Genomic DNA, 13,859 nt, shown 5'->3' with positions numbered 1-13,859 from the left:
TTCTGAAACCACAGAACGTGACTGTTTCAGGTGGAAAGAGGAAGAAGCAGCTCTGGGACACCATGTGACTTTTTGTTCTTAAGCAGGAACCTAGAAGTTCCGAGCTCACACACCGACCTGCTACCATGACTCTCAATCACCATCCAGGTAAAATTTTCTTCACATATAGAAGTGATTATTAATGTCAAAAGATTATCACTGTTGATCAGCTTAACAGGAAGTTGCTTTCACTTTCATTTTTAGGCTTTAGTCCAGTGTTTCTGTTATTATTGTTGATTATTTTATTTGTCTTAAATCTGTAAAAGTAAACTATGAAAACCGATGTTCAAATCCCAATGTTTTGTGTATGAAACATAAATATGTAAAGACGTATGTCATATGAGGGGAAAAAAAACACATTGTTCCTGTTTGAAATGTGGCAAAGACCTTCAACTGACCTGCCCCAAAATTTAATCACGAGGAGGCAATCACCCAAAGACTAGTCCTGCCAAGTTTTGTAAAATTATGCCAATGACAAGGGTATTGTATTTAAATAGATATATACAATTTTAAAGAAATATCACCAACTGCTATATCTTACGATCGCTTGAGTTTATTTTTTTTATCAACATATTCTTAACATGGCATAATTGTTGTGATCCTCTGAAAATAAAGTTTGAGGTTATGTTGTGTATGAACTGCTTCCAGGAAGTAGTTGGCACTTTTGGCACCTAAAATTCTAGTGGAATTTAGTTTAGCACTCGATACATAAAGTTTGTCTATATACGCTGTGCTCATATTTCAGGGTGTTTTTTTTTTTCTTTTTGTTGATGTTATGATTTAATTTTTTTGTTTGTTTGTTTTTTCTCCTTAGATTATTTCTCATAAATAGAGAAAATGTGTTTGTACCACTATCCTCAGTTTTATTCAGATTTATTAGCTATCAGAGTTAGAGTTATGTGCAGTACTCAGATAAAACTGAAGTTATTGTACTTGGCCCCACAAATCTTAGAAACATGGTGTCTAACCAGATCCTTACTCTGGATGGCATTACCCTGACCTCTAGTAATACTGTGAGAAATCTTGGAGTCATTTTTGATCAGGATATGTCATTCAAAGCGCATATTAAACAAATATGTAGGACAGCTTTTTTGCATTTACGCAATATCTCTAAAATTAGAAAGGTCTTGTCTCAGAGTGATGCTGAAAAACTAATTCATGCATTTATTTCCTCTAGGCTGGACTATTGTAATTCATTATTATCAGGTTGTCCTAAAAGTTCCCTGAAAAGCCTTCAGTTAATTCAAAATGCTGCAGCTAGAGTACTAACGGGGACTAGAAGGAGAGAGCATATCTCACCCATATTGGCCTCTCTTCATTGGCTTCCTGTTAATTCTAGAATAGAATTTAAAATTCTTCTTCTTACTTATAAGGTTTTGAATAATCAGCTCCCATCTTATCTTAGGGACCTCATAGTACCATATCACCCCAATAGAGCGCTTCGCTCTCAGACTGCAGGCTTACTTGTAGTTCCTAGGGTTTGTAAGAGTAGAATGGGAGGCAGAGCCTTTAGCTTTCAGGCTCCTCTCCTGTGGAACCAGCTCCCAATTCAGATCAGGGAGACAGATACCCTCTCTACTTTTAAGATTAGGCTTAAAACTTTCCTTTTTGCTAAAGCTTGTTAGGGCTGGATCAGGTGACCCTGAACCATCCCCTAGTTATGCTGCTATAGACTTAGACTGCTGGGGGGTTCCCATAATGCACTGAGTGTTTCTTTCTCTTTTTGCTCTGTATGCACCACTCTGCATTTAATCATTAGTGATTGATCTCTGCTCCCCTCCACAGCATGTCTTTTTCCTGGTTCTCTCCCTCAGCCCCAACCAGTCCCAGCAGAAGACTGCCCCTCCCTGAGCCTGGTTCTGCTGGAGGTTTCTTCCTGTTAAAAGGGAGTTTTTCCTTCCCACTGTCACCAAGTGCTTGCTCACAGGGCATCGCTTTGACCGTTGGGGTTTTTACGTAATTATTGTATGGCCTTGCCTTACAATATAAAGCGCCTTGGGGCAACTGTTTGTTGTGGTTTGGCGCTATATAAATAAAATTGATTGATTGATTGATTGATTGATTATTGTAAAACATCTTGTGCAATATATCTTCCAGTCATTTCACATAAATTTGCTGTATGTATTGTCAAAAAATGGATTGATTAATTGATTGATTGATTGATTTCTATTCAATACTAACACTTTCTGTAATTGTGTATTTAACTACTTTTTACTATTTCTGTATTCTGGCAAAATAATTTCATTCAGGATAAATGAAGTTGATCTTTATTTTTATCTTTTGTTATAGTGAGGATAAAAATGGACAAACCCAGTGTTCCACCTTTTACAAGTACAATGGTTTGTTCTTGATGAGCCTGTGAAGTGAAATTGGTCCTAGTTGTGAAATTCCATCTATTTCTAGCACTAATAAATAAAAAAATATTCAAGATATTCTCTTCAAATTTTCATTATCTTATAACTGTAGATACTTGTCCAGTATTAACACATTTTACAATGAAGTGTAAAGTGTTTATATACATATATATATATATATACACAGTAGTGTTCAGAATAATAGTAGTGCTATGTGACTAAAACGTTTAATCCAGGTTTTGAGTATATTTCTTATTGTTACATGGGAAACAAGGTAATAGTAGATTCAGTAGATTCTCACAAATCCAACAAGACCAAGCATTCATGATATGCACCATTGGGTTATTAGCAAAAAAAGTAGAAAAGGGGGTGTTCACAATAATAGTAGTGTGGCATTCAGTCATTGAGTTCGTCAATTTTGTGGAACAAACAGGTGCGAATCAGGTGTCCCCTATGTATGGATGAAGCCAGCACCTGTTGAACATGCTTTTCCCTTTGAAAGCCTGAGGAAAATGGGACGCTCAAGACATTGTTCAGCAGAACAGCGTAGTTTGATTAAAAGGTTGATTGGAGAGGGGAAAACTTATACGCAGGTGCGAAAAATGATAGGCTGTTCATCTACAATGAACTCCAATGATTTAAAATGGACAAAAAAACCAGAGATGCATGGAAGAAAGCAGAAAACAACCATCAAAATGGATAGAAGAATAACCAGAATGGCAAAGGCTCACCCATTGATCAGCTCCAGGATGATCAAAGACAGTCTGGAGTTACCTGTAAGTGCTGTGACAGTTAGAAGATGCCTGTGTGAAGCTAATTTATTTGCAAGAATCCCCCGCAAAGTCCCTCTGTTAAAAAAAAGATGTGCAGAAGAGGTTACAATTTGCCAAAGAACACATCAACTGGCCTAAAGAGAAATGGAGGAATATTTTGTGGACTGATGAGAGTAAAATAGTTCTTGTGTCCAAGGGCCGCAGACAGTTTGTGAGATGACCCGCAGACTCTGAATTCAAGCCACAGTTCACAGTGAAGACAGTGAAGCATGGTGGTGCAAGCATCATGATATGGGCATGTTTCTCCTACTATGGTGTTGGGTATATATATCGCATACCAGGTATCATGGATAAGTTTGGATATGTCAAAATACTTGAAGAGGTCATGTTGCCTTATGCTGAAGGGGACATGCCCTTGAAATGGGTGTTTCAACAAGACAATGACCCCAAGCACACTAGTAACCAAGCAAAATCTTGGTTCCAATCCAACAAAATTAATGCCTCGCAGATGTGGAGAAATCATGAAAAACTGTGGTTATACAACTAAATACTAGTTTAGTGATTCACAGGATTGCTAAAAAAAAAAAGCAGTTTGAACATAATAGTTTTGAGTTTGTTAGTCAACAGCAGATGCTATTATTGTGAACACCCCCTTTTCTACTTTTTTTTACTAATAGCCCAATTTCATAGCCTTAAGAGTGTGCATATCATGAATGCTTGATCTTGTTGGATTTGTGAGAATCTACTGAATCTACTGGTACCTTGTTTCCCATGTAACAATAAGAAATATACTCAAAACCTGGATTAATCTTTTTAGTCGCATAGCACTACTATTATTCTGAACATCCATCCATCCATCCATTTTCTTCCGCTTTATCCGGAGTCGGGTCGCGGGGGCAGCAGCTCAAGCAAAGCCACCCAGACCTCCCGATCCACACACACCTCCCCCAGCTCCTCTGGGGGAACCCCAAGGCGTTCCCAAGCCAGCCAAGAGACGTAGTCCCTCCAGCGTGTCCTGGGTCTTCCCCTTGACCTCCTCCCGATGGGACGTGCCCGGAACACCTCTCCAGCGAGGCGTCCAGGGGGCATCCGGAAAAGATGCCCGAGCCACCTCAACTGACTCCTTTCGACGTGGAGGAGCAGCGACTCGACTGCGAGCTCCTCCCAAGTGACCGAGCTCCTCACCCTATCTCTAAGGGAGCACCCAGCCACCCTGCAGAGGAAACGCATCTCGGCCGCTTGTACTCGCGATCTCGTTCTTTCGGTCATGAGCCAAATCTCATGACCATAGGTGAGGATCGGAACGCAGATCGATCGGTAAATCGAGAGCTTTAACCCCCTACTCAGCTCTCTCTTCACCACGACGGCCCGATACAGCGACCGCATCACTGCAGATGCTCCACCGATCCGTCTATTGATCTCTCACTCGTGAACAAGACCCCAAGATACTTAAACTCCTCCACTTGAGGCAAGGACACTCCACTGACCTGAAGAGGGTAAAGCACCTTTTTCCGGTCGAGAACCATGACCTCGGGTTTGGAGGTGCTGATTTTTATCCCGGACGCTTCACACTCGGCTGCAAACTGCCCCAGTGCACGCTGAAGGTCCTGATTTAACGAAGCCAACAGAACCACATCGTCCGCAAACAGCAGAGACGAGATTCTGTGGTTCCCAAACCAGACCCCCTCTACACCCTGGCTGCACCTAGAAATTCTGTCCATAAAAATAATGAACAGAACCGGTGACAAAGGACAGCCCTGGCGGAGGCCAACGTGCACTGGAAACAGGTTTGACTTACTACCGGCAATGCGAACCAAGCTCCTGCTGCGGTCGTACAGGGACCGGATAGCCCTTAACAAAGGACCCCGGACCCCGTACTCCCGGAGCACCCCCCACAGGGTGCCCCGAGGGACACAGTCGAACACCTTCTCCAGATCCACAAAACACATGTGGACTGGTTGGGCGAACTCCCATGAACCCTCGAGCACCCGATGGAGCGTGTAGAGCTGGTCCAGTGTGCCGCGACCAGGGCGAAAACAACACTGCTCCTCCTGAATCCGAGGTTCGACCATCGGTCAAATTCTCCTCTCCAGTACTCTGGAATAGACCTTACCAGGGAGGCTGAGGAATGTGATCCCCCTTTAGTTGGAACACACCCTCCGGTCCCCCTTCTTAAACAGAGGGACCACCACCCCAGTCTGCCAATCCAGAGGCACTGTCCCCGATCGCCACGCGATGCTGCAGAGGCGTGTCAGCCAAGACAATCCCACAACATCCAGAGACTTAAGGTACTCAGGACGGATTTCATCCACCCCAGGAGCCTTGCTACCGAGGAGCTTTCTAACCACCTCAGTGACTTCGGCCTGGGTAATGGATGAGTCTGCCTCTGAGTCCCCAGTCTCTGCTTCCTCTTCGGAAGACATGACGATGGGATTGATTGAACACTACTGTATGTGTGTGTGTATATATATATATATATATATATATATATATATATATATATATATATAGGTTCCGGGTTCAAATCCCACCCCTGCCACATTTCTCCATGTAATGTGGAGTTGCGTCAGGAAGGGCATCCGGTGTAAAACTTGTGCCAATTCAACATGCAGATCCACCTCGGATTTCCTGTGGCGACCCCGAGTGCAAACAAGGGAGCAGCCGAAGAGATTTACTATAGATATACTAAAATCAAGAAGCAGATGAATCAGACACCTTTATTTGCCATTAGACAAAGCACTGGTTTGTCATTCAAAGTCAACAGGGCAGCACAGTCTTGTTTGACCCCTGCATGATATCATGGTATTTGACCACATCTGGGGACAGCCTGTACAAACACAGCATCCCTTTTAACAGAGAAATGGTGTGCGGTTTTGTTTTTGGCTGCAATCACAGAAGCAGTTGCAAAAGTGCTGTTTTTTTCGGTTCCCAGTGAAGAAGGGAAGACAAGGCAAATGGGAGACGTAAGTGTTAGCCTACGCAGCTAACCAGAGTAGCTGCGATTTCTCACCTGCACAACCGCCTCAACATGTTTGAGCTCCAGGTCATGAGCAAACCGCATAGGTCATACTGGTGTCTGTGTCTTTCAGGAAATTACATGACATTCAATTTTTCCTTGGTGCAAGACAGTTATTTATGAAAGATTATTTGCCTTAATGGAAAAGTAAAACTGGGTGTTGACAGTGTAACAGGTAAAATTAATTCTATAACTTTGCCATATCTGTCCAAGAGGTCCTATGTGAAGTGAAAATAACAGAGGACCTAAAACAGAACCCTGAGGTATCCCGTATTTTACTAAATTTTTACTACATTGTTAAACAAGACACATTGCAATTGGTTAAATAGATATGATGCAAAGTGTATGTGACAAAATTATCTAGTGTAGTTTGTTTACAGTAGTATTTTAGAACTGTGAGACTTTGATACTTTTAACATGAAGCCTCAAACATATTTAAGCATAAATTATTTTTCAAAATTGACAAAAACTGATTTGACACAATATGCTTCCTTTAAACAGAATGGAAATATGATTTTTGTTTTTATTATACAGCACAAACCTGAATCCTCATTTTTAATTTCTTTGCCCATTTTTCAACATTTTCAGGGCATTCTTTTCCGTGAGGCACTATTAGGCCCTATCCCAATATTCTTCCTTCACCCTACCATTTTGCCCTTTCCCTTCATTTTGCACATTGATGCAAGTGTGCAAAATGAAAAAAAGGGCAAAGTGGTACACTATAATAGAAAACAACGTAAAAAGCATTACAATTGATAAAAAACCTGAATGAATTAAGTTGTTTGAACTTAAGTTTGTAAGTTAAAGTTGATCTAGAGTTGATCTAACTTACAAACTTAAGTTCAAACAACTTCATTCATTCATGTTTTTACCAATTGTAATGCTTTTTTAAGTTGGTTCAACTGTTCTGTTTTTTCTGTGGAGTGTGAAGAGACAATATTGAGTTTGTTCCTTATTATGTGACACAAGTGCACACACAGAGATACATATATGCTGTGTGATGCTTCCTGTGCATTCTTACACAGGAACATTATAGTCTACGTTTCAGAAAACTCAAACCACCGAGGATGTGTTTGAGCCGGTCAGGCTGAGCCAGCGTACCTGCATTCCTCTTATGAAAACTACTTCCTCCACACAGAGCAGCACGTGACGGTTTCTGCATCGAGACGTCATCTTTGTTCCTCTTAGCCAACTGTCTTTGTGATATAATTTCAGTGTCCACTCTATTCTAACACATTAATAGATCATATTTCCCTCAAACTCCATTTCTAATGGGCTTCTTCTGACATGAAAACCTTTTTTCTGTTGCTGAACCATGAGTTCTGCAGGCAGGTGCTTTTCTTTGTTCACAAGCAGCCATTTAATCAAAGGTTAGTGCACAGCCTGTTTTCTGATGTGCTCCCTGTCTCGGTGTTTGCAGGTCTGATGTTGGGTAGCGTGCTGCTTGTCTCACTGTGCATCGGGGCAGCAGCCGCGTTTGATGCCAGTCTGGACTTTCACTGGAACTTGTGGAAGAAAACATACGGGAAGACGTACCACGATGAGGTCTTTGATTTAAGAAAACATATTATTACAATGTCATTAAAAACAGAAAACTCAACACATGTAGAGTATTTTTATGGCACCAGTTCATTTGGCAAATTGTGAAAAATCTTTCATAAATACTTTTATTCTTAGTTCACTCTGTCTGTCTGTGTTAAGGCGGAGGAGGCGCGCCGCAGGGAATTGTGGAACAGCAACCTAATGCTCATTACCAAACACAACCTAGAGGCATCATTGGGTCTTCACACCTATGACCTCCAGATGAACCACATGGGAGACTTGGTGAGACACTTCTCTCTGCATACTTGTTTTTTTTTTTACAGTTGTATGTTTGAAAAGATGCATATTTTATTGATTAATTAATGTCTTTATGCATTATTACGGCATAATTAATGATGCTGGAATTTCAGCAGAACATAAGCTGGATACAGGCCCTTTATGTATAATTCATATGTGACCTATAGGCTGGTATGACTAATTTTAGTCTAACTAGCTGTAGTGTGATACAGTTACAGGTTAGCAGTGCTGTAGGTCCTGGTAATCGCTAACAGTTCTTTCAAGGGTAGGACCGTATTTGAAATTTTAATTCCAAAATGTTGGTTAGTTTTTGATTAAATTTTATCATCTATGGTTTAGGCAAGACTTGGTAAATTAAAGGTGATGATCAGGGTCTATGTCAAAATTTTCACTCTGCGTCTTCTACTCTATCCTCCTGAGTCTGGGACTTTGACTGCAGATGTCTTCAGATCTCTCCAGCACTTTTGGAAATAAAATATAACCATATCACTTGTTGGTCAAGGTCCTTTAATCCTGAACTGCTTCTCTCTGTCAGATTTTTTTTTACTGTTATTTAAAATGATTTCACTACACTTTGATTTTTATTTATCTTTATGACACAAGCAATCTGGTTTGAGTGCTGAAGCTAAATTAAAGTGAAAGTATTCTCAAAGTGGAAAGCTGCCGAAATGTGGAATGCACCCTGTTGGTCCTGTTAGTCTTCTTTGACGTCATACCAGCAGTATACCAACAACAGCTTTGTCTTGGGTATCAGTTAGATTTTGTACTCAGAAAAACTTTGATCATCTTCACAGTTCCATTTCTTATATAAAAAGGCAAACTCAAGATGTGACTGCGGTTACTCTTTTTTGAGCCATATCGCTTTAAAATTCAACAATTTAAATCATTTATAGTTATAGACACTGAATCTGAATACACAGCATTTCTCTCAGTGAACAGGCCATTCAGCTGGGACCATGAGCATTTAGAAATCTTTGTGAAGAACAGTAAAGACAAAGAGGAAACTTTTATCAACAACGCTGTGTACCCGGAGGTTCTGTGGTAGGAGAATGGAGTGTAGTAGTGGTGATTAGTGGTGTGCGATATTGCAAGATTTGGTGTAGATCCAGAGTCCGGAGTGGGGTCGCGACTCCAGACTCTGGGGAAGGAAATGGATGGACGGATGGATGGTATCGATCTAATACCAAGTAAATACAGGCCCATTATCACTGATACAGATACTTTTTAATAATAAGATGGATGTATCATTAAATTGCTAAATCTGAATTAATTTTCTTGACCTTTCAGTGTTGGTTTTTGATTTTTTTTTTCTTTGTTTTACTAATTATGACAGAATTTGGGAAAAGTTTACAGGTAAATAGATACTGTATTATATTAATAAAGGTTTTGTTCAGAAAACTAGAACAGCAGCAAAACCATTTTTTGCCATGCGTTGTTATGTCTGGATTTTTTTTTTTCTTAAATAAACAAAGTGCACAAAATTATAATTTGAGAACAATTTTTTTTTAGGTAGAGAGTTCAGAAGCAGAGTGTCACCCCTTTGAGTCTGGTCTGCTTGAGGTTTCTTCCTCAGAGGGAGTTTTTCCTTACCACTGTTGCTCTGGGGGTTGGTAAGGTTAGACCTTACCTGTGTGAAGTGCTTTGAGGCAACTCTGTTGTGATTTGGTACTATATAAATGAAAATAAATTGAAAATTGAAACTAAAAGACAAATCAAATGTTATTTCACTATTGCACTTTGATGAATGAGTGCAACAGATGTTATAAAACAAGTAGAATTTCAAGTAGAATGAAATACAAAAAATAAATAATAATGAAAATTCTCGGCTTCAGTGCACTTTGAGTGCAGAAGTGAAACAGGAGAGAAACTGAAACTAAAGTATCACTCTCCTTACACCGGTATCAATCAATATCGATAACAATGTTGGTATCAATATTATTGATATTTGGATCGATCTGCCCATCACCACTGGTGATACTGATGCGGAAATAGCTGCATCAAAATATATTACTTTTAAATCCCTACCTGAATGCCAGTGACCAGCATTATTGGGAAATGGCAAAAATGCTTCAATCAAATGTCCCCATCATATAGCAGGTAAATGAAGAAATGAGGATTATAATTCCATTCCAGGATATATGATTTCAGCATTTGAAATTTTCACCTCACAAAGGTCCCACCCATAGGGTGCGTAGTTTGCAAGTCATTGAAATGTCATTAAAAAAAATAAATAATAGTCAAGAATCTAACCTGTTTGAATTTTGCCTTTCTTGGCTTCTCTGAGTACAAACAGTGGTTTAATTTGGGGTAAAATTTCAAGTTTTTGGATACAAAAACTTTATATGGTACTTTTTGAACAGAATGCCTCAGGAAATGTTTTTTATGGAGCTTCTGCTTTAAAACATGTTTTATTTATTTTATGTTTAATATGTTTTATGTATGAACATAAACTGTTTATAAGAAAATATTTGCAAAATGATTACAGGCCTTCTGGATGTGAACTCACCACCTGTCATTTATTGTCACAGACAAAAGATGAAATCCAGAACTTTTATGCCACACTTCATCCACCATCTAACCTCCAGAGGGCAGTATTCCCTCCACTTGTATGGGACTCCGATGCTGAACTGCCAGACAGCATCGACTGGAGAGACAAGGGCTGTGTCACCTCTGTGAAGATGCAGGTATTTAAAAAATAAAAAGTCACCTCACACACATTTTTTTACAAAATTATAGGACCCTGAGAAGACATCTCTCACTTGATGTCAGTCAGAGGACTCTGAAATTTGGTAAAATTCTAATATTCTGTAAATGTATTTGGTAAGGATACAGTCATGACTCGCAACACAGTGCATTATAATGTTTGTTTGCATTGAATTTACTATATAAATAAGTAAAGCAGCTTTGATATATATGTACATTTTGTCAACATACATAAAAGTAAACTCAAGGTTGAAAAATGTCCAGGTGAGATGTTTCTCATGAAGACATCGAATACATACAGTTGTGCTCAAAGGTTTACATACCCTGGCAGAATTTCATGGCTTTTTTTTTTTGGCCATTTTTCAGAATGAATATGAATGATAACACACACAAAAAATTCACTCATGGTTAGTGGTTGGGTGAAGCCATTTATATGTGCACAATTTCTCCAATCACAGCCACATAAGCCTATCCTCACTCTTCTTCTTCTTGCACCATCACTCAGTTTTTGACAACTGTCTTCTCCACACAGATTTACCATAGAATGTCATACTGTTTGTATTTCTTCATAATTGATGTAAATAAAGTCCAAACATATTCAGTGGCAGCTTTACCATCAGAGGGCCTCGTCCACAACTACCACAAAAGACTCCAGTTGTTTGACGATAACTGCTCCACCCAACCATAATTGTTCTATAACATTAAATTACATGGTATTTTAGTTGGCTTTAGAAAGGCTTTTCAAAAAAAAAAATAGAATTACTTATAGTTTGAAAAATTAGGTTTACTGATTTTATAGTTTTTGTGTGTGTATATATATATATTTATTTATTATTTATAGTAAAAGGGGTGGGTATTTATAAGCTTTGCGTCTGCCTACACTCTTTCGGCCACAAGGGTATACTGTTAAGTTGTGGTTTTTATGAGTTTTTGTTGTTGTTGATTTGTGTGTCAAATAAATAAATTAATTCATTCATTCAAAAACGTTTTTGTTATCATTCATATTCTCTGAAAAATGGCCAAAAAACCAAAATTCTGCCAGAGTATGTAAACCTTTGAGCACAACTGTACATATGTGAACTTTCAGGAACATTATCGAAACACCTCATTTTACCACAAACAGCATTTAAACACCTTTTTAAAAAGTTTACAAGCTTGTTTTCAGTCTTTAGCACTCTGACAGTTACGGTCATAATAACTGAGATTTAGTAATATTAACTAAAATCTGGTTTTGCACTCCACAATGAGTTTGATTTGATCTCTGCTTTTTTATTTCGTCAAGTGCACAAATAAGTTAATTTACTTTTATTTTTGCACTCTTTATCATTCCACTGGTCTGCTGTGTTTCCTGTTTTGGGAAAAAAAGGATAAATGAATAAAAAGCCGGGGTCATTACAAACTGAGTATCATTCAGCCAGACAGACTCGACTATTGATTGTGGCCTAAATTCTGGTGTAACATGTAAAAGACAAATTGACAAACAAGCCAATTTCCCAAACAGTCAGCAGAGGCGTTTAACCTCTTAAACTCTGCTGGGCCCGGCTGGCAACATTTCTGCAAACACATGTTGTGCTGCCAAATATTAAATCTCACACAACTCTAATTTTATTATTAGAAGATGGAAAGGAAACAAAAGGAAGAGCATAAAAATGTTGCAAGACATTTACATTTTTTGTGTTTAATATAGCATTCAGGATTTGCGTCTATCCTAGGGGTGGACACACATCAGTGTTAACGAGCACACTGGAGCTTGAACTGCCTATTATAATTGCTTCTGTGTCTGTATTCAAAATAACTCTGAAATGGTTGAGCAGATTTTCACCAAAGTTGTTTGGAATACTCCTTTTATGGAGAGGTTCAGATGATTACATTTTCTAACAGATCAGTCAACGATCAAAGCCATTCAATATTTCCAAAAAAAAAATACATGTTCAAGGATATCTCTGCAACCAACTTATATCAGTCAATAAATCATTGTAATCAAATGGGATGAATGACGTTAAATCCAAACTTGTGCATGTTTTCTCAAAAACCTATAATATATGTACATAAAGGGCTACGTCTGTCTGTCTCTCCGGGATAAACTCCCAAACTATAATATGTAGCTCTAAAAACTATATATATATATATATATATATATATATATATATATATATCCTCATGATATGGTGAACAAACTGGTACCAATTTTTTTAAAGTAGAACTGAAAATTACCCCCAAAATAGCCATTTATGTAAGACCATACAGTGTTGTACCATGTGCTTTTCATGCTGCCACTTCTGTCTGTCTTTCTGTCTGTCCAGGATAAGGGATAAACTCCCAAACTATAATATGTAGCTCTAAAAACTATATATATATATATATATATATATATATATATATATCCTCATGATATGGTGAACAAACTGGTACCAATTTTTTTAAAGTAGAACTGAAAATTACCCCCAAAATAGCCATTTATGTAAGACCATACAGTGTTGTACCATGTGCTTTTCATGCTGCCACTTCTGTCTGTCTTTCTGTCTGTCCGGGATAAGGGATAAACTCCCAAACTATAATATGTAGCCCTAAAAAGTATATATGAGGTCTGTCAATAAAGTATAGGTCCTTTTTATTTTTTTCAAAAACTATATGTATTTCATTCATATGTTTTTACGTCAGACATGCTTGAACCCTCGTGCGCATGCGTGAGTTTTTCCACGCCTGTCGGTGCCCTGGGAGGAGAGGATGGAGAAGTGGGAGAAATACGCGGGGCTGGTAGAGGAGTGCCGCAGACAGGGGTGGCATGCACGATGCCTGCCCATTGAGGTTGGGGGGAGGGGCTTCGCAGGAAAGTCAATCTGCAAGGCCTCCAGTCTCCTGGGCATCACAGGGCATGCAAGAGGAGAGCCATCTGTACAGCTTCCGAGGCTGCTGAGAGAGCCTCACGATGGCTGTGGATCCAGAGGGACAAGCAGTGGATGAGTGCTTCTTGGACACAGGCCAGGAACTGATCACTTCTGGCTGGGTTGCCTGGGTGAGGGGGTGTGAAGTTGAAAGACCCGAAACCCCCATGACCCCAGGTAATATCTCTGATGATGTGTCCAAGAAACTGCATCATAAGATGTATGCAACATTCATACCAAGTACCTAGTT

General features: G+C 39.1%; 1 protein-coding gene across 1 annotated transcript in view; it reads left to right on the top strand.

Annotated features, from left to right (window-relative positions):
• The window catches only part of ctss2.1 (cathepsin S, ortholog2, tandem duplicate 1), a 40,333-nt gene continuing 26,474 nt past the window's right edge, over nucleotides 1–13,859 (top strand). The window contains exons 1-4 of the mRNA XM_034174377.1: nucleotides 1–147; nucleotides 7,603–7,727; nucleotides 7,884–8,006; nucleotides 10,550–10,705. Of these exons, the coding sequence (XP_034030268.1) occupies nucleotides 126–147; nucleotides 7,603–7,727; nucleotides 7,884–8,006; nucleotides 10,550–10,705 (426 nt within the window). The 5' untranslated portion in view covers nucleotides 1–125. The remainder of the gene's footprint in view (nucleotides 148–7,602; nucleotides 7,728–7,883; nucleotides 8,007–10,549; nucleotides 10,706–13,859) is intronic.

The sequence above is a fragment of the Thalassophryne amazonica genome, chromosome 7 (assembly GCF_902500255.1).
Source record: "Thalassophryne amazonica chromosome 7, fThaAma1.1, whole genome shotgun sequence".
NCBI lineage: Eukaryota > Metazoa > Chordata > Actinopteri > Batrachoidiformes > Batrachoididae > Thalassophryne > Thalassophryne amazonica.
This window is presented reverse-complemented; position numbering and strand designations above follow the sequence as displayed.